The 18,603-nt window shown below is 33.1% G+C and overlaps 2 protein-coding genes across 2 annotated transcripts; both read right to left on the bottom strand.

The window, feature by feature from the left end:
- Nucleotides 1-1,004: 1,004 nt before the first annotated feature.
- On the bottom strand, nt 1,005-1,831 carry LOC123221397. Its single transcript, XM_044644252.1, has 4 exons — nt 1,612-1,831; nt 1,380-1,535; nt 1,183-1,284; nt 1,005-1,036 (listed from the first exon to the last, which is right to left on the bottom strand). The coding sequence occupies exons 1-4, from the start codon at nt 1,724-1,726 to the stop codon at nt 1,005-1,007; spliced, it is 405 nt and encodes a 134-aa protein (XP_044500187.1). The 5' UTR covers nt 1,727-1,831.
- A 9,968-nt stretch (nt 1,832-11,799) lies between these two features.
- Nucleotides 11,800-13,149, bottom strand: LOC123219887 (protein PYRICULARIA ORYZAE RESISTANCE 21-like). Its single transcript, XM_044641842.1, has 3 exons — nt 12,992-13,149; nt 12,835-12,916; nt 11,800-12,755 (listed from the first exon to the last, which is right to left on the bottom strand). Exons 1-3 carry the CDS (start codon nt 12,998-13,000, stop codon nt 11,881-11,883), a joined length of 966 nt encoding a protein of 321 aa, XP_044497777.1. The 5' UTR covers nt 13,001-13,149; the 3' UTR covers nt 11,800-11,880.
- Nucleotides 13,150-18,603: the final 5,454 nt, after the last annotated feature.

Here is an 18,603-nt window from a genome sequence, read left to right as displayed (position 1 = left end):
GGGCGGAGATATTCTTTGAATGCACGAACGGAGCATCCTAATGCCATGAAAAAATTCTTAAATCGATGGTCATCATCTGTTTCAATAGCAATATCGTAGATTGTAACAATAATCTAGTAAAAGCATAAATGATTCCTCTGGTGAGCCTCTCAATGAATTTATAGCCTAGTTTCTTGCCCGCCAAGCCTGTGAATATGAAATATCAATTTTATATCTGTTGGCATGACCGGCGAAAGTAAAAAACCGACTTGCTCAAAGCTAACATTGGATCCAAATTCAAAGCAAAACTTTTCTACTATTTCCTCAACGCATCTGTGTTGCAACTTGGCTTCTCGAACTCGTTTTAAACTTGGTACTGCAAATGAAAATTATGTAAAAGCTGTAGTAGTAGTCTAACAGAGAAAATTTGCATACCAGTTGAAATAAAAAATTTATGCAAGGTATGTTTACTTACCCAGTTTTTCAGAAGCTTTCCAAACTAACATCTTCAAACAATGAAGCTCTGAAACATAAGCAAAATAATAATAAAGATCGATACCTGATTAATTGTGCACGCTTTAACGCATTTTGAAACTAGTAATAATTACTTTAGTAGCTAGGATTACCATCTATAATATTTTGTGGAAGAGATTTGTTTGGTAAGGAAAGTTTGTATCCTAATGAGAGAAAAAAGTTCTTCTCTATTAGGAATACCCGGAATCATAAGAAGTTTCAAGATAATAATACGTAAAATAAATCATCAATCACAGAAAATGCACATTATTTAAGGTGGTTCAGAATATTAAAGGAATACATTATTATCACAAATATGCTGGAGTACAACACATTATATGATATCCCAAATTGACAAACTTTGTGGTATTCTCACATATTTCTCTTTCCTACGAACTACTTGATTCTCATGGTCTTATATTTAGAGGCTGAATGAGAAACACAATTCAAACAAGGAGATACATTTCTAACATTTTTGTAGAATTGCTATTTAGTGTTTAAATGTATTTCTATTATAACAAATTTTCCTCAAGAAATACAAACTCTATTTCATAATGAAAGCAAAAATATGTGTAAAGATAAACATTTAATAATATTCAAACCTCAATATTCTCCTCAATAGAAAAGGTTTTGCGATAACCCTTAACAACATAAATATGTGTAAAGATAAACATTTAATAGTATTCAAACCTTGAGATAAGTAGCTCCTTGATGGTTCCGGGGGAGTCAATGCTGGGACGCCTTCCTTGTTTCTAAGTGAATGGGGCGGTATTCCGATTTCCACATGAATAACTTAAAATCAGAAGGAAATTATCATAATTAATTTTATCATTTAAAGTCAGGAAATTATCGATCCTAAAAGTTAGTCCAAGAAGCGAAATACTAACATTTATATAACCATCTTTCAATAAAAGTAAGGCTGTTTTTGTTAATAACGACGTTCCAAGGCCCCGTTGACAACCAATGCAGCATACGGCCCTTCAACTCGCCTGAAGGATATCTAATGTGGCCATCGGACTGCCGAAGTAGATATAAGGTTATATCTGTTGATTGGAAGGAGTAATCAATCAGCAGCATTTATATTTTAAAGAATACAATGAAATTGTCTTTAGTTCTTACCATTAAAACCTGAATAAATGAGATTACAAAAGAGCTCGGTGGATAGAGTCCCAGTGAAGGGACAGGTAGGGCTATTAAGCTCAAGTCTTGTTACCAAAGCAAGGTACCAAATCATGTCCTTATAAAGAGACCGCCTGACAGACACCAGTAGTGGACTTACTCCTTTCCTGGAGACAATTTGTGTTAACTCACTACATTTTCTTACCAGAATTTCGGCAGATTTTACGTTTCAGAATTGGCAAGAACATGGAGAACTGTGCAACCACCTTCATTTTGCATTGCAAGCTTTTCCGGAGTTAAAAGTTCCACCAGCTTCTCCACAAATTCCCATTTAAATGAACTTGCGGCAACCATCAATACAGTGTCTGCAAAGATTGCGATCCTTGCCAGTCATAAATTTCTATTCTCCCCAACAAAACTTGTAGCAGTTTTCCAGTCACCATTTTTCGCAGCATTGCACAAAGGTAGGTAGGAATACAGTAGCTTCTCTGTCTTCCCTGTTGCAATATATATAATATTAAACTTACTGGGAAGGAATATACATGCAATGAGTAACTATCGAATTAACTACCCGAATTCAAAACACCGGAATTAAAAAAAAAAAAAACTGTCCAATACAATGTTGCTCCAAACAAAAAAATTGTATTACTGAACATTGCTATGTATACATACTTTTATAGATATGATTGAATATATAGATAATATATCATTATAAGGTTAGGTGTTAATTTATCATTAATTTAAATTCAATTAATCACTTATATGATACAATATCGTGTATATATATATATATATATATATATATATATATATATATATATATATGGTTTTATCGGAAACAATTATATTCAATATATTAATCTAATCTTGTCCTGGAAAACTAATTAAAATGCACTATAGCTTAGGGCTGCAATCATTTCAATTGAATTTATACAAAAGCTCATGATTGATGAGCTTGAGATTGACAGGTTTAACCTCAAGCTTAAGATATAAAAACTGCTAACTTAAATTTGGCTTAAAATTTATAATTAAACCCTTTAACTTATATATTATCAATTATCATTATATTAAAAATCAAGAAGTAATATTTTCAAAGTGTAAATGTCAAAATTTAAACTTTTAAATGCTAATTGATATTATAATTGAATTGAACAATAAGGGTTCGAGCTAAGTTCAACTATATTACTTGAATTACTTGAGATTGACTATAAGATAATTTAACCGAGTTTTGAATAGCTTGCTAACAACTCTACTCATTTGGAACCCTACTCCAGCTATATATATAAATACACACGCATAAAAGTTTGCATTATAAAGTATTTATTCTGATAAGTCATAGGTTAACGGTTTTGCTGTGGATGAAAAATAAAACACAAACGCACACACAAAACTTTTAGACTAGTGCTTTTGTTTTTAGGTAACGTAGATTATATAATTTTAAAAAATAGAGAGTTTTTAATATTGGGAGAATTACATCCCACCCAAACTAAGTCAAAACAACATATTCCTATCCTTAAAGTCAAAAAATGATATTTTCTTACCTTCCATCAAATATTATTAGTGAAATTAATTAATTTTTTAGATAGAAACATTGAAAAAATAAAAATGCCTTTCATAACTTTCAATGTTTCTAATGGATAAATAACATTGTACCCTCCAAATTTCACTAAATATATTTGCACCCCTATTTATTAAAAAAAAAATTAAAACCTATAAAACAGTTATTGACAATGGAATGTCACCATCAATATTTGAATCAGATTGATGTGATTCTAACCAGAATCGCACTAGAATGGTCGATTCTAGTTGAAATTGCACCAATAATAGTTAAAATTGCAATTGCCACACCGATGTGATTTCAATTGGAATAAAAATTATGCAAATCCAACCAAAATTGCATCGAAATATTTCAAATCTAGCTAGAATCATATTGATATAGTGTGATTTCAAAATAATCATACTATTTCAATGCAATTTTGTTAGAATTGCACTATTTCAATGTAACTCTAATATAATATTAACCCTAATTTTAACAGATTTGAGATTAGTCAGAGTAGGGGTTAAGATCTTGTTTTTTTTTTTTTTCAAATTGAAGATGAGGGCTAAGTGATAATTTTTATAATTGGTGGGAGAAATTATTTTGTATCTATTTTGGGGTGTTAGGGATATTAATCATACAATATATATATATTTTATAAATTAATGAAAAAGACTTTTTAACTATTAAAACATATGTGTGACATTTGACATAATGTGGGAAAATATCAGTTTTCAACTTTAAGAGTGAGAAGCTATCGTTTCAGTATAATTTGGGTAAAAAATAGTCATTCAACCTTTAATATTTTACATGCTATAGTAATCCCATGCAAAAAAAAAAAAAAAAAGAAAGAAAGAAAGAAAGAAGAAAAAGGATTCAACTAGGGCTCTGGTTGTTCATGTGATCTTGGCGGCTTATCAGTTTTAGTAGATGTTAGAATTTTCACCCAAATGGCATATTTGACTTATTAATTAACGGTTTTTATTAAAAGAATTGATTAACGGGTGGAAAAATAGGTTTCTCAAATTTAAAGTTTAGGTGGGAAACGGGATTTGTCTTTCTTCCTCAAAAAGTTGATTCTTTTATGGTCAATATATAGTCGGACATACCACTGGGCTTCCCTAACCCTAATCAATTGTCCCAGTGTGACTCAATCAATCCATTTTGTAGTATTTTTAATTCTTTTAGTTTTTCTTTTTTTTTTTAAATATAAAATTCAATAACTAGATCTCATTTCTAAGGTTAGATTCTATTATAAAAAAATTTGCTTGAGGTTGACAAATTAAATTTTGAATTTGATAAAAAAAGAATTTAATTTGAGTCGGCTCAAATCTTAATATTCAAATTGACTTAGTTATGAAAACGAATTTAATTTTTGACTTTAACCCTATTAGTTTAATCTAACATAAATTCGAGTTCTCAGCAACTCAAAATCTAGCCATTATTCTTATCTCAAAAGTATATAAAATTAAAATAATATTATGTATATATATTTTTAGTATATAAATAAGTTATATAGACGATATATGATTGTGTGATTTAATATTATTTTATTTTTAATTTAAAAATACTTGATTATATAATAACACATAATTTGTGTACTTATTTATATATCAAAAAATATATATGCATGGTTTATTGATAAAATAAATATGGGATTAAAATAAAAAATATTTTTGAGCATGCAATTAGTAATTCTTGCTTACGGAGTTGAACAGCTGCAGCAGCTGCCTCAGACAATGCCGTTTGTGAGCTTCTACTGCCATTAGGATTCGGCAGCCGGTACGGATCTGCATCAAAAGGCGCTGGTGCTCCAATACTCTGCTGCATTGCCATTTGTTTTTGTTTCTTGAATTGGTCCTTGTGATTTAGTTGCAGGCTCGCAGCAGGTAGCGCGAAAGGGGGAAAATAATATGAGGCATTATGTACAAGGGAGCGAATTACTTATCCAACTCTTACTCTTTTAAAATAATGTTAAATTCAGCCATAAGTTTTTTAAAAAAAAAAATCATCTTGCATTCCCCCTAAGACTCACCCTGGGCTAAGTTCAAAGCGCAAAAGTGTATTTTTCCTAGTTAACCTTTAAACACGATTAAAAAATAAAATAAAATAAGATTATGAACATACAGTATTAATTATCCAATTAGATACTAATAAAATATATTATTATATAATTTGATAATTTTGAAATAAAAAATAATATAATATCATATAATAATACATTATTTAAATACTTAATTAGGTGCGTAAAACTAAATAAATATAACATTGCTTTAAAAGTTTATTCTTGTCAAAAGGAAAAAATAAAAGTGAAGCAAACGATGAATTTTGATGCGAATCAATTGAAAACGGGCAGTGATTCGTAACCCCATTGTGCAAAACATAAGCTGGCCATGTGGTCATGTTGTTACATCTTTTAGAAAGCAAATGCCTTATCTCCTGTAAAACATAACCTTGTCATAGAAGCAAAGAATCTGGAAAATAATTGTCCCATGCATTTGAGTAGGAATCTTTAAAGAAAAAGCGCAAGTTAAGAACATTATAACTTTTTCTTGCCAATAAGAACCATTACATTGACACACAATATAAGTAAAGAAAGGGTTAAATGTAATTCGGAATAATTGTTAGGATGGATAATGGTTTGAAAAATGTATTCTATGCAAATAATTTATTGGATACCATCCTTGCCATGAAGGAGCAAGTAAGCCTGTGTTCATATAGTAAAGGATATTAAAAATCTATTCGGTGTGCCTACAAAACAAAAATGCATTAGGACAGCCAACGTAGGCCCTCAACTTTTAAAAATTATACAAAGGAAATAAATTATAATATTCCAATTTGCTTATGAGCCTTTTACCTCTTTAATTTGTGTTGTGTTTGGCCAAAGTTATAGAACAATAATATATACACCCAAAGTTTTGAATACTCAACTTTATACCTAGATAAAGTGATATTGTGTGATTAAATATTCTTTTAGCTTTAATTCAAAAACACTCAATTATATGATAAAATATCATTTAAGTATTTAATTGGATGCTCAAAACTTGGTGCACACATAGTTTTATTCAAGTTTTTAAGAGTATAAAATGAAATTTTAAGTTATGTCTTGTTGTCTAAAAATTTTATCATGCAAAACAGAAACTTCATAAACATTAAAATTTACAATGATCATATAAACTTGTTTTGCTTTATTTATTAGATACAGATTATAATATAATTATTTATTGGATATTTTTCTTTAAAAAGTATAGAAGAATTATGATTAAAATTTATCTTAATTAAATGATGAATTTTGTCATTTATGTATATTTAATTGAGTTTACTGATTGGTTCGAGATTGATTTGATAAGTCATTTATGTAGGGCTCAAGCTTACACTTAACGAGCTCAAGTTGTAAGCTCAAGCTTGAGATAAATTTTTTTTACTTAAGTTGATTTGATAAGGCATATGTAGGGCTCAAGCTTAAACTTAAAGAGCTCAAGTTGTAAGTTCAAGCTCGAGATAAGAATTTTTTACCGAAATTAAAACTGAAGCTCTAACTCGATTTGTGTTTGTCAAAACTTATTGTGAGCATGATCTTCTCATTATCATATACAACAGCAAACAAATACCATCAAATAAAATTCCTCATGCTTAACAATACCAAATCACACCTAAATTCAAAAAAAAAAAAAAAAAGAAAAGCTGAAATCTCAAGAAACACTCTTAGAGGCACATTGATGATTAGGATAAAGAGCAAAATTTGATTTTCTCAGTGTAACCTAAGCCAAAACAATGACATCAACAAGTAAGCATTTGTGTAAAACTATTAAGATGAAATTTTGAATTAAAAAAATAAGTTGTAAATAAATGTGTATGCCAATTTAAATTATCCCCACGCATTGTGACTTTATAATTCGAATTTATGGAACGGATTTTTGTTTATTTTCTTTACTTCATATTGATTGCAATACTAATCACCTCCACAAAGTAGAATTTGCACCGTTTTCGGACACAGTAACTCTACTACTTACAGTAAAATTAGCCTCCAAAGTCACCATGGTGATAGGAATAGGTAATACATCACAAGCCATGATAGAAAAATGGCCAAATGACTATTTCCCACCCAAGGTTTGATGCAAACCCAACTTCCCACCTGCTAACTATCAAAAATCCAAATACCTGTCTAGTTGTTAAATTTCACAGTTATTATCATGAGTAAAATTATCATTTATCAAAATATTAAAAAATCTAACAAATTTCCCACCATTCAAGGTTTAAAAAACCAATATTTCCCCCTAGAGTTTTTCCAACCACCACTGTCGGTGGTATTCTCCCTCCCTCTTGGCTCCTCTCTCAGTGCTACTCCATTTTCGATCATCATCAATTGAGAAAATCAGCCGATGAAGACCTTTCTTTGTCTTTGATGCAATTATGCTCTTGGTCGATTGGTTTTGTCAGTCGGTGATAGTAAAAAATGGAGTAGATTTAAGAAGGAAGCTAGGAGGGAGGCAGAACATTGTTGTCACTTTCTCTATTCATCAACAATGGGGGCTAGAAAAACCCTAGGGGGAAATGTTGATTTCTCAAACTTTAGGTAGGGAAAATTTGTAAGATTTTCAAACTCTGAGGAGGGGGCAATTTGATAAATCTTTTGTTTTTAAAATATTTTGATAAATCATAATTTTACCCCTAACAGTAATAATAAAATTTAATAGATTGATAGATATTTAGATTTTTTATAGTTAGCAGGTGAGAAGTGGGTCATCAAACATTGGGTGGGAAATAGTCATTCGGCCTAGAAAAAATATGATAACTTCAAAGTTTGTTCCTTCCACCACTTTGGAGCATCAAACATAGGGCTGGATTCTAGCCGAGCTCAGCTCATATATGGGTGGCTCGAGTTCGAGCTCAAGCTCGGCTAAGACCGGCTCATTTCAGGCTCAAATTCGGTTTGACTTATTTTTTGTTATTAAAACGACATCGTTTTTAATATATATTAGTCAAAACGACGCCGTTTTGTATAAAAAATTTTAATTTAAAAATATGCCAAGCCAGCTCAAGCTCGATCGAGCTTGGCTCGAGTCCAGCCCTAATCAAATGTATCTTTGTCCCTCTCACATAAATAACATCCCTCATAATTCAATTTCTTGTAGTTGAATAGTTTTAACTGTCGTCGCAAAATGCTTGAATATTGACCAATCAGAAGTGCCTCCTTGTACACTCACCTGATCAACCACTTGAGTTTTAGCAGTTTTCTCCATGTTGGAAGATTGACTTTTAATGACATATTAATCATAAAGTACATACAAGGCATCTCGAACTCTCACAATCTTTTTCTTCTGCTTTATGCCGAGGACATATTTGTGTGAAGCAAAATTCAATCACCTTAATTTATTTTGCGTTTGGGGTTCAAGATTACAGCTACAACCATTAATAAATTGCACTCTCCCCAATACTTATCAAACTCCATCTTCATATTGGCCCCCATTGATCAAATGGAATTACCTTCATCTTGTGACTTTTCATTTATCAATACTTTCATTCGAAAAAATTTATTTTAAAATAAATTTGAAGTTGTATAGTTAGTCCCAAAGATGATATTAGTGGTAAAACTAATGACCTCTAAAATGGATCAAACTTTCTCCATGTTCTTCCTATCTTCTAGTTTTGGGCAAGAAGTATAATGTGACTCTTGATCGTTGAATCTTGGAACACCTCTTTGGACTTGATTATAGTTATAAACATATCATAAGTAGAATGTTGCCTTTATTTACAATCAAGAATGAGCTTTAGGTGAGGCAAATTCAATTGTTGCATAATCTCTCAAAGAGAATTCACTTGTCCGATCTCTGATTGATTGACAAATGTAACACCCAATGCATAACAATCTGTAAGTGTAGACATCACGATTCCACCTCCATTAGGAGTTGACCCTCCTTGTTGGAAAACATTTGTTGTTTCCTCTGTACATATATTCACCTCACGCAATCTTTCAAATGCCTTGAAAACCAAAGTTGCGTTCTTGAACCCCATTATCACAATTCTTATCTTACAATGAATACGTTTTGCTTTTTCCTTACTATCGAGTGGGATCACTTCTTTAAAATTGTTCCAAACCATTGATATCTTTGGTCAATTTTTCTTTTGAAATGGATTAACATCATGACCTTATTAATTATGCGAGACAGATGTATATGTTGCAATTGCAACACTGAAAGGTCTAGCATCAACACTATTTTCAGTTCCATGAGGTGAACTTGTAAGGTCTAACATCATTCGTCTCTTAACTGTCTTCTCCATACATATCTATTCGCACATTAAAATTAAAAGGAACGAACAAAATAATCATAAATTGATCACTTTGGTAAAACATTATTAATGTTAAAAAGTAACTTGACTACAATTAGAAACTAATTCAAATTTAGTATAATAACAAAAGCTAAATATATGTTATCTAAATAAAGGTTACAACAAAGCCAAAAACTATAAACAAGTAACATCATTATCAAGCTAGATAAGCCAAATTCTCATTAGATCTTGATCGACAAGTACGCCAAGTCGAGCTAATATGTTTTCTACAAAGAGAACACGATTTTCACTGTGGTTTCTTGTCTTGTCTTTTAGAAAAGAAGAAAAACAAATTGAAATCATGAAATGGGCATTAACATCCAAACTTATAACTCAAAATGGATATCAATTAAAAAGATAAAACAAAAGCCTCTTCAATTCAGGTCTCCAATAAAATTTCAAAATGTATTGTCTCTGAAGCATGAATGTATAATTTCAGTTATCCTTGAAGTCAATTCATAAATCTGCAATGCTTGTCTACACACATTATATATATTAAATAAATCCCAATATATAACCCTAAAAATCTACTGTATTATTATAAGTTTAGGTCAGTAATTATTTTGCACGGGTCCATCCTGGCTTGTTGTGCCTTGTTGTTGTTCTGCTACTAGGCTGGATGGAAAAAAAAAGAAAACTCAATGGTCCCCCTTAAACATGAATTCCTCAATTTTTTGCATTAGTCGGTCTTTTCAACCTTCCTGAGTATGCACTTGACTTTCTTGTATTCCATCTATATCTTGGCTTGCTGTTGTTTTGCTGCTTGACTTGATTAAAGAAACAAAAGAGAATCAATATTCCCACTTATACATGATTTCCTTAACATTTTGCACTTGTTAGTCTTCTTCAATCTTCCTAACTATGCACTTAACTTTCTCGTATTCTCTCTACATTTCTTGGCTTGTATTCTCTCTAATTTTCTATCCCTTATAGTTATTGGGCTAATTTTACTAATTAAAAAATAATAAGCTACGTACTTACATACTTAAAAATAAACTGCTAAAAAACAGAAGTGAAATTAAGCAATAGTAAAAAAAAATATATATATATATATTAGAACCAAACTTTCTGACCAAAAAATTCAATAGTAAACAAAAAAGAACCAAACTCTAAAATTTCAAAAAAAGAATCAAACTCTACTGTCAAAATTTCTTTTTTTTTTTTTGTTCTTTTCTTTTCTTTTTCTTCATTTTTTTAATTCTTTTCTTTTCTTCCTTTCCTTTTCTTTCTTTTTAAAAATTTTTCATTTCTTTTCTCCTTCATTTTTTTCCTCTTTTTAAAATTCTTTTCTTTTCTTCCTTTCCCTTTTTTTTCTTTTCTTCTTCTTCAGTTTTTTTTTCTTCCATTTTTTTAAAATTCTTTTCTTTTTGGAGAAAGAAAAAGAGGTATACCTAACAGCATCTGTGAGGTGAGGTGACACCACACACCTTTATGGAGGAGGGTTAAGGATTGTTTTGAGTGATTGTGTGAATGAGGTTTAATAAGATATTATATGTATCAGAGAGAATCAGTGCAAAATTGATGAGTGAAAAAGAAAATTGTATAGATTTCGAAAGAAGGATTCTAATCTTCACAAAAAAATCAAATTTATGGTACAAGATTAGTATGTGGTAATATTGGTTAGAGAGGAGATGAAACCTCCCCACCTATCACAAAACGGCCTTTTATAATGACCATTGTAACACTTTGTCCGATATAGGTATCTTGTGTAGTTTAATTATAACAAGTTTAGTAGATGATTTATAATTAGGCTTGGTATCTAGGTTTTTTCTTCTCATCATCAACTGGTTTATCTTCTTTTTTCGGTTTTTTAAATGATTTTTTGGTCGTTTCTCATCTTTGTTTTTTTCAGTTGGTTTGATTTCTATACTTATGATTGACTAACCACCCTTGCAACAGATCTTTTCCATATTTTTTTTAGACAACAACAACAACACGCCACTTTATATTGACTACGGTTAACATTAATTATAATAAGACAATGTATGGATGAGTTTAAAGTATAATACATTTATAGATAATGATTTGGATAAACTGAATCATCCAGGCTTGTAAACAATATTAGTATGAGATTTAAGATTTATTTGACAACTTGCTATGCATTGGTTATGTGATGTCACTGTGTTAATCTTCTCATTGTAAACCTGATCTTAAACTTGTATATTATATCAAAGTTTATGAGAATCAGTCAAATCAAATGGCTTACATTTTCAGAAGAGGGACTGACAGGGGATTTTACACAACGCACTACTTTCTTGACTTTTTGAAGCAGTTTAGTTCAACTTTTATCACCATTAACTAGCAATTTCATGCAGATATAATCATGGCTTAATTGCAAGATTAATTTTATTCATGACCTCAGTAAAAACAATATCGATCGCGATAATCAAGCACTAATCCAGTTACATAACTAAGCAATCTGAGGGATTTCCTTCACAAAAGCAATCCCTACGACTCCTGCAATGGCACGGTCCCCAACAGTAGCTGCAGTAATTCGGGTAGCAAGGTGGGCAACAGGGTGTGGGGTAAATCGGGTAGCAAGGTGGGTAGCAGGGTGTGGGGTAAATCAGGTAGCAAGGTGGGTAAGAGGGTTTGGGGTAATTCGGGCAGCAAGGTGAGTAAGAGGGTGCTGGTGGAGGAGGCTCGCAGTGTTTTGGTGGTGAAGGAGGAGGCTCGCAGTGTTTTGGTGGTGAGGGAGGAGGCTTGCAGTGTTTTCGTGGTGTAGGAGGAGGCTGGCAGTGTTTTGGTGGTGAAGGAGGAGGGTTGCAATGTTTTGGTGGTGAAGGAGGAGGGTTGCAGTGTTTTTGTGGTGTAGGAGGAGGCTCGCAGTGTTTTGGTGGTGTAGGAGGAGGCTCGCAGTGTTTTGGTGGTGTAGGAGGAGGCTCGCAGTGTTTTGGTGGTGAAGGAGGAGGGTTGCAGTGTTTTTGTGGTGTAGGAGGAGGCTCGCAGTGTTTTGGTGGTGAAGGAGGAGGCTCGCAGTGTTTTGGTGGTGAAGGAGGAGGCTTGCAGTGTTTTCGTGGTGTAGGAGGAGGCTTGCAGTGTGGCTCACAGTGTTTTTGTGGTGGAGTCTCGTCCTTCTTCGGAGTCTCCTTAGGCTTTTCCTCTCCTGGTCCCTTTTCTGGTTCCTTGGGCTTTTCGGGCGGTGACTTGATTTCGATACTCTTGATTGCTTTACAGCCTTTGCAGCGTATCTTTTGCATGAGTCTTTCAGGACAGCAGCTCACCACTTTTATCGTCACTGTGTTTTGCTTCTCGTCGTAAACTTGGTCTCGTATCTCTATCCATTCCCACCTCCCAAAAGTTGAGAATCAAGCGTGTAATACTATAAAGAAGGAAACAGGAGGAGGGAAACTTACCGGGAAATTTACAGAGAAGTTTCTTCACTTTCTTGTAACACTTAGAACACTGTAGGTCAACTTTCAGCACCATTATCGTAAACTGCAAAAATTACAGATAAGAAAAACAATTAACATTGTCGATATCTCAGAAAAATAAGAATTTAAGAATACAAACCTCTGCCATCTGTGTGAGTGCTGAGATCTGAACCTCCGAGCTCAAATAAATAAGAGTTATGGATGAAATGGTTGGGGAGAGAATTGAGGAATCTTATCTGCTAGGTGATTGATATTGATTGGACTGACGTTGAACAATAATCAAACTACATATTGTAGGTGAGGATTGTGCAGATTATAAGTACGGAAAAGTCTTAGTCTTGATCACATGTTATCCGTACAATGTGATATAGGTTGACGGCCTTTAGTGTTACAATGGTAATATTGCATAAAATGAATAAATAAATGAAATATAATCTCTGTAAGTCAGAAAAAAAGAATGCTAAGGAAAAGATATTCTGTAAACCTGAAGGCAATGAGAGACGTTAGTATTGATAAGAATTGAATTATATATCGAACACATTACATACTAAAAAAAAATCATAGTCTACTCCCTTTAAAGTTAGAGAGAGAGTGCCAAATCGAAAGACAATCTGTAAATCTGAAAGGCAATCAAAAAGGTTAGAATTGGCAAGAAGAGTAACAGAAAAAGTCAAACACAATACTATAAGAGAAGACGTGCAAAAATTAATAAGAAATCACAAACAGAGAAATAGACAATTTAGAGTGGTATTTGCAAAATGAGAAGTATTTGCACATGGAAACCAAAGATAGATGAATCAACAATCAAACATAGAAAGAGGTTGAAACAACAGCGGCACAAAACAAAATAAATTGTATCAACTATGACATTGGTAAAAAAACATATATGCCTTCTTTATTAGTGATTTAAACATTGATTCACCAGAAAGACAGAAACCAAGTGACCTGCAGACAATCAACATTGATGCTATATAAAAATCAAGCAGAGTAGTACAACAATAAAAAATAAATAAAGCTATAGGCAGTTTAAACATTGATTCACCAAAATGACAGAAACCATTTGCTCTCTTTTATAGTTGTACACTATTCTATTAGTCTTCATTTCATGTTCCACCTTTACAACTCCATTTAGATGAATTACCTGATTTTTCCACCTCACTTGAATTAGAATTCTCGTGCTTGAACTCTTATGTTTTTTCTTATGCCTGCCAAATGAGAACCACCTTGTTCTCAAGGTGAAAGTGAGGAAACTACCCATTGATGGCTCCATCAAGATATCATCCAAGAGGACCCAAACATGCTCCCACGAAAGAGGTATAACATGCGTTCACAACCAAGACACCGATTGATTCATCACAAGAAAACCATCAAACAATACACAAACATATTTCTTATCCCGATTTTCAGTATTTGCAATGATCAACATAGTTTGAGAATTGCATCTTCGTTAGGCAACCCATCAATTTCCTTACATCCATCATGAAAAACTTTTGACAATATTCATAAAGGACTTCACCATTCACTATTTCATTTCCTTCATCATCCAAATGAGTGTCTCCAACAATAATCTTTGTTTGAAATATACCCTCTCTAATAGGAAGTAATGACACCCTACAAGTATTATCATTAAGATAAAAAATCAACTTGTTCATTCCCACTATGTTCTCAAAAGCTTGGTCCACTAAACTCCTCTTTGTTGCTGATTCTTGAGTCACCACCAATTTCGTCTTTGCCTTTAACAATAACAAGAAATCGAAACAAGAAATTTTCCCATATATCATCATCATTTCCATCACGTAAAACAATTGACTCAATTTTGGCAAATAACTTTCATTGGAATTGTTTGATGGTTCATCAAAACTTGTTGATATAGCATTTTAGACTTCACTCACCACTATCGCAACATCCCTTTCCAAACCATCCTCCTTAACCAAATCCTACAAGATATAGGTCTTCTTTTATCCCCATGCTACCATAGAAAATCCTCACAAACTCATTAAACATATGTGTTATAGTGTCAAAATGTGGTTGTTGCACTACACATTTACAAAACTCAATTAAATTCAAACAAAACATTTGTGGGGTTTCATGTATTTCAACTATGAACTCTTCATATATAACATTTCTCACAGAAAATTTATGAAGGAGAGTGGCGTTGAACATGTGGAAGTTTAACAATTTAAGTTTGGATTTAATTGAAGTGGTAAAGTGATGCCAAAGGTTATCTAGGTGATGCAAAGAAAATCAGATGATTTGGGGAAGAAGAATCTAGTTGTATAAAAATGGATTCAAGTTGGAGTAATTTGAAGTGTTGGTCTGGTTCGAGTTAGAATCAATTAAATGATTTTGTCAGGTTTGGATAGGTAAATGTGACTTCGAGTTATTTATGTAATTGGGTTGGGTGTGATTTGAAAAGTGTGGATTAGATTTTTTTTTTATGTAAATGGTCTAGGCAAGTTGGTGTGTCAATTGGGTTGAATGGGTTTACCTAGTTGAATTTTTGAGCTACTTTGGTTGGGACTATTTAAAAGATAATGGAGCTCAAAAACTAGAATTTGAGCCAGATAGAATAGTTGAGAAGGAGTACATTGGTAAGTGTTTGGGTGGGGAAAAAATATTCAGGATATTATATTTGGGTTTGAGTTTAATTGTAAAAGTTTTTGGTTCAATGAGGGCTTTGGACTGGGAAATGAGTTTGAAATTTGAGTCTGAGTCATAAATTTTGATTGGGCTAGTGGGTAGCTAATAAAAAAGGAAGATTGAGTTAGGTTTTGAGCAAGTTTTGGGTTTATTTGGGTTGGGTTTGATTTTTGGAAATTGAGATTGGGTTTGGATTATATGATATAGTAATTGGGTTGGGTGAAAAATGGATAGGGCTACTATTAGTTACTTCTTCTTTTTTTGTTTCCATTAACACTTTGTTTAGAACCTAATTCAAATAAGAGGAATCATATATGGACATAGTGACAAAAGAAATAGTCACTAAATCTATTGTATAGACAAAATTCCTTTGCTAAGGATAAACAAGAGTGGAGTGCCTATGTTTATTACAAATCTGACAAACACCTTGAGGAAGAACACTAGCCAAAGTATGGATCAAAAAAGGTTGATATAAGGGTTGAGATTGCTAGCGAGGAGTATATTGTCCACCATTACCATGACTACGACCATGATTATTGTGGCCATAAAGCTTGCATTTACTAGAAGATTTGGACAAACTTAAGGACTGTGGAGAGCGAGTAACAACCATAGCAACAATTGGAGGAGATATACTAGAGAGTTTCTTTTGAAAATGCACATCACAAATGAGAAGGTCATAGAGTTGTGGATGGTAAAAAATGTGGGGAAGTGGTGGAGGATTAGTACTGTGACCTAAACCATCAACAATGTATTCCACAAAATCAATATTTAAAATAGGAAAACCAATTATAGCAAAAAAGTCAAAGAGAGACTCGGTATTGATGAGATAATTTATCATTGTCTGATTAGAAGCTTTTGATGAGTATGCAACTTTTCACAAATAAACTAAAGGTGAATACCAAAAACTAGATTTATAGGACGATCAAACAAAGACCATGCTTCAGAAACAGTAACATAGGGTAGTAACAAAAATTGAATACAAATGGGTGATACTGTGGATTTAATCTAAGTTAAAACTAATCTATGAATTCATAACCAATGGGAATAAGCTAGATTAGGAGTGCCATTGAGTAAGAGTGGTGGTGGAGATCACACATCTCTGGCAATCATATGTTGTAAATCATGAATGGTAAGAACATCAATAAATTGAGATTTCTATAGACCACAAGTACATGAACCATAAGCATAGAAAAATAGCTTCTAATGTTGACCATTGTTAGTAATAGGGACAATAGGAAATTAGAAGCCATAATAGCAGATGTAGTAGTGACCGATGGAAAGTGCAATGATAACAAAGAAGATAAGCCAATTGCCATTGGAGAACCATGATTCATGGTGTGAAAAAAAGCTATCAATAGAGAGAAATGAAGGGGTGAACTATCAAGAGTTATTGTGACCAGGTTGTCTTCGAGTCAACCATGGAAAGGAAGTCAAACAATCAAAGGTACAATGGTCCAGGTGAAGAAAACATGTTGTGGTAGAGGGAGATATGCGCACATCAAGTTTGTCAGAGCAAGTTAGAAGTGATAGAGGACGAGGTTGTTGCAGTGCTAGTAAAGGGGAGTACATTGGACCTACTCGATCTTGGTGAAACGGCCCATCGAGCGGCTTGCATGGCCTGATGTAGACAATAGTAAATAGTATAAAGCGGGTGCGTAGGCAAGTAAATTCGACACCTCTTTATGGTATGGACGCTCTGACCACCACATCGGAGGAAATAGCTACCACCGAGCTGGGCATGGGTTTTGCCAAGCGGAAGATTACCAGGGCGTTTAAAACCCATGCTGACTCCCAAACGAATATCGGGGATAATACGAAATTAATAGGTGCAGCTCCTTAATGCACTATAAGAATCACATTACAAGTATTTTGGGAGGGAGTAAAATCGTTGAAGATTGATACTAGGTTGACGAAGACTCGGTCTCTAGTAGATAGGCAAGTGAAGACAAAGGAGGATGAACATCAAAAAGGGAGCAGCAATTATGGAGAAGAGGAGTGCACTGAAACAATTTCAAAAGCTGGTGATTGCTAGAAGCAAGAAAAATATGGGGGGTGGCAACTGAAATTTGCCAAGGTGCAAAGAAAAACTCTAAAAAAGAGGGGGAAATGCATTTTGGCAAGACTTAATAAAATTAAGTTTTTTTTTTTCAAAAGGAAAATTTTAAAGTTGAAAAGTGCAAGGGGATTTTACCCGCTATGATACCATGAAAAATAATCAATTTGGTTGTAAATTAAACTAATATTATTGACAAAATACTGTACAATTTATAATATTACAGTGTAGTTTGAAAAGAAAATCTAATCTTATGAAATAGAAAAAATAATATATACTAAATTAGAATCAAATCAATCAAAATTTGATCAAACCTAGATCAAACTAATTGGGAAAGTATATATTATTTAACACGCTTTTGTTTTGCAGGCTCTTGCCTTAGGGTGGTCATTCATGTAAAAGGTTTCATAGTGGAGACCTTGAGGATGATCCGTTTATGTATGAAGGGTGCCATGTTTTCTCAAGCGAGGAGTTTTTTCCTTACCCCCCGGTTATCTTCTCTTACCTTCAGGGACCTAGTTGTGCTCTTCTTTCACCATGAGTTTTTTGGCAATGGCTGTTTCTTATCCTTGATGTTGGCTTCAAGTTTGTTACCTCTGAGTGGTGGTATATTTTTTTAGCAGCCTTTTGCTTGGTTGGCCTGTGTTGATCTAGCTTGTTGGTTAGGTTTGGCCTTCTTGTCTGCCTAAATTTAGCCTCTTTATCATGAAGCTAAATCTTCATTGTTCTTCTCCTTTTGCTTTTTTGAAGGACGATGTTGTCTCATCTTTGCTGGAGTTTTCTTTCCTATAGTTTGGCTGTTTTTCCTTTCCTGAAGTTAAGGTACCTTGGTGTGTTAGCTTGGTCTGCAGATTTGCTCTGCTGCCTTGTTGTTTCTCTTGCTAGAAGTTCAACTGCTAGTTGCGCTTAAATTCCAGCAATTTTTTTTTTTTGGTTCTCGTGGGTTTTCTGCTTTTGTATTTGTTCTTCTTGGGATAGAAAGCTTGGTCTTGCTAGTGTTTGTATATATGATGCATAGATCCTTGCTCTTTTATTCCCTATCTTGCTTTTGTGAAGAT

Source organism: Mangifera indica, chromosome 7, assembly GCF_011075055.1.
Source record: "Mangifera indica cultivar Alphonso chromosome 7, CATAS_Mindica_2.1, whole genome shotgun sequence".
In the NCBI taxonomy this organism is placed as follows: Eukaryota; Viridiplantae; Streptophyta; class Magnoliopsida; order Sapindales; family Anacardiaceae; genus Mangifera; species Mangifera indica.
Note: the sequence above shows the minus strand (reverse complement) of the source record. Positions and strands in the feature narration are given on the sequence as shown.

Coding starts and splice junctions, on each gene's coding strand:
- LOC123221397 (XM_044644252.1), bottom strand. CDS start 1,726: ATGATTTGGTACCTTGCTTTGGTAACAAGACTTGAGCTTAATAGCCCT. Junction 1,285..1,379: donor TGAAAGATGGTTATATAAAT/GTTAGTATTTCG, acceptor TCTGATTTTAAG/TTATTCATGTGGAAATCGGA. Junction 1,037..1,182: donor AAGGAGCTACTTATCTCAAG/GTTTGAATACTA, acceptor ATTATGAAATAG/AGTTTGTATTTCTTGAGGAA.
- LOC123219887 (XM_044641842.1), bottom strand. Junction 12,756..12,834: donor ACTTCTCTGTAAATTTCCCG/GTAAGTTTCCCT, acceptor GGGAATGGATAG/AGATACGAGACCAAGTTTAC.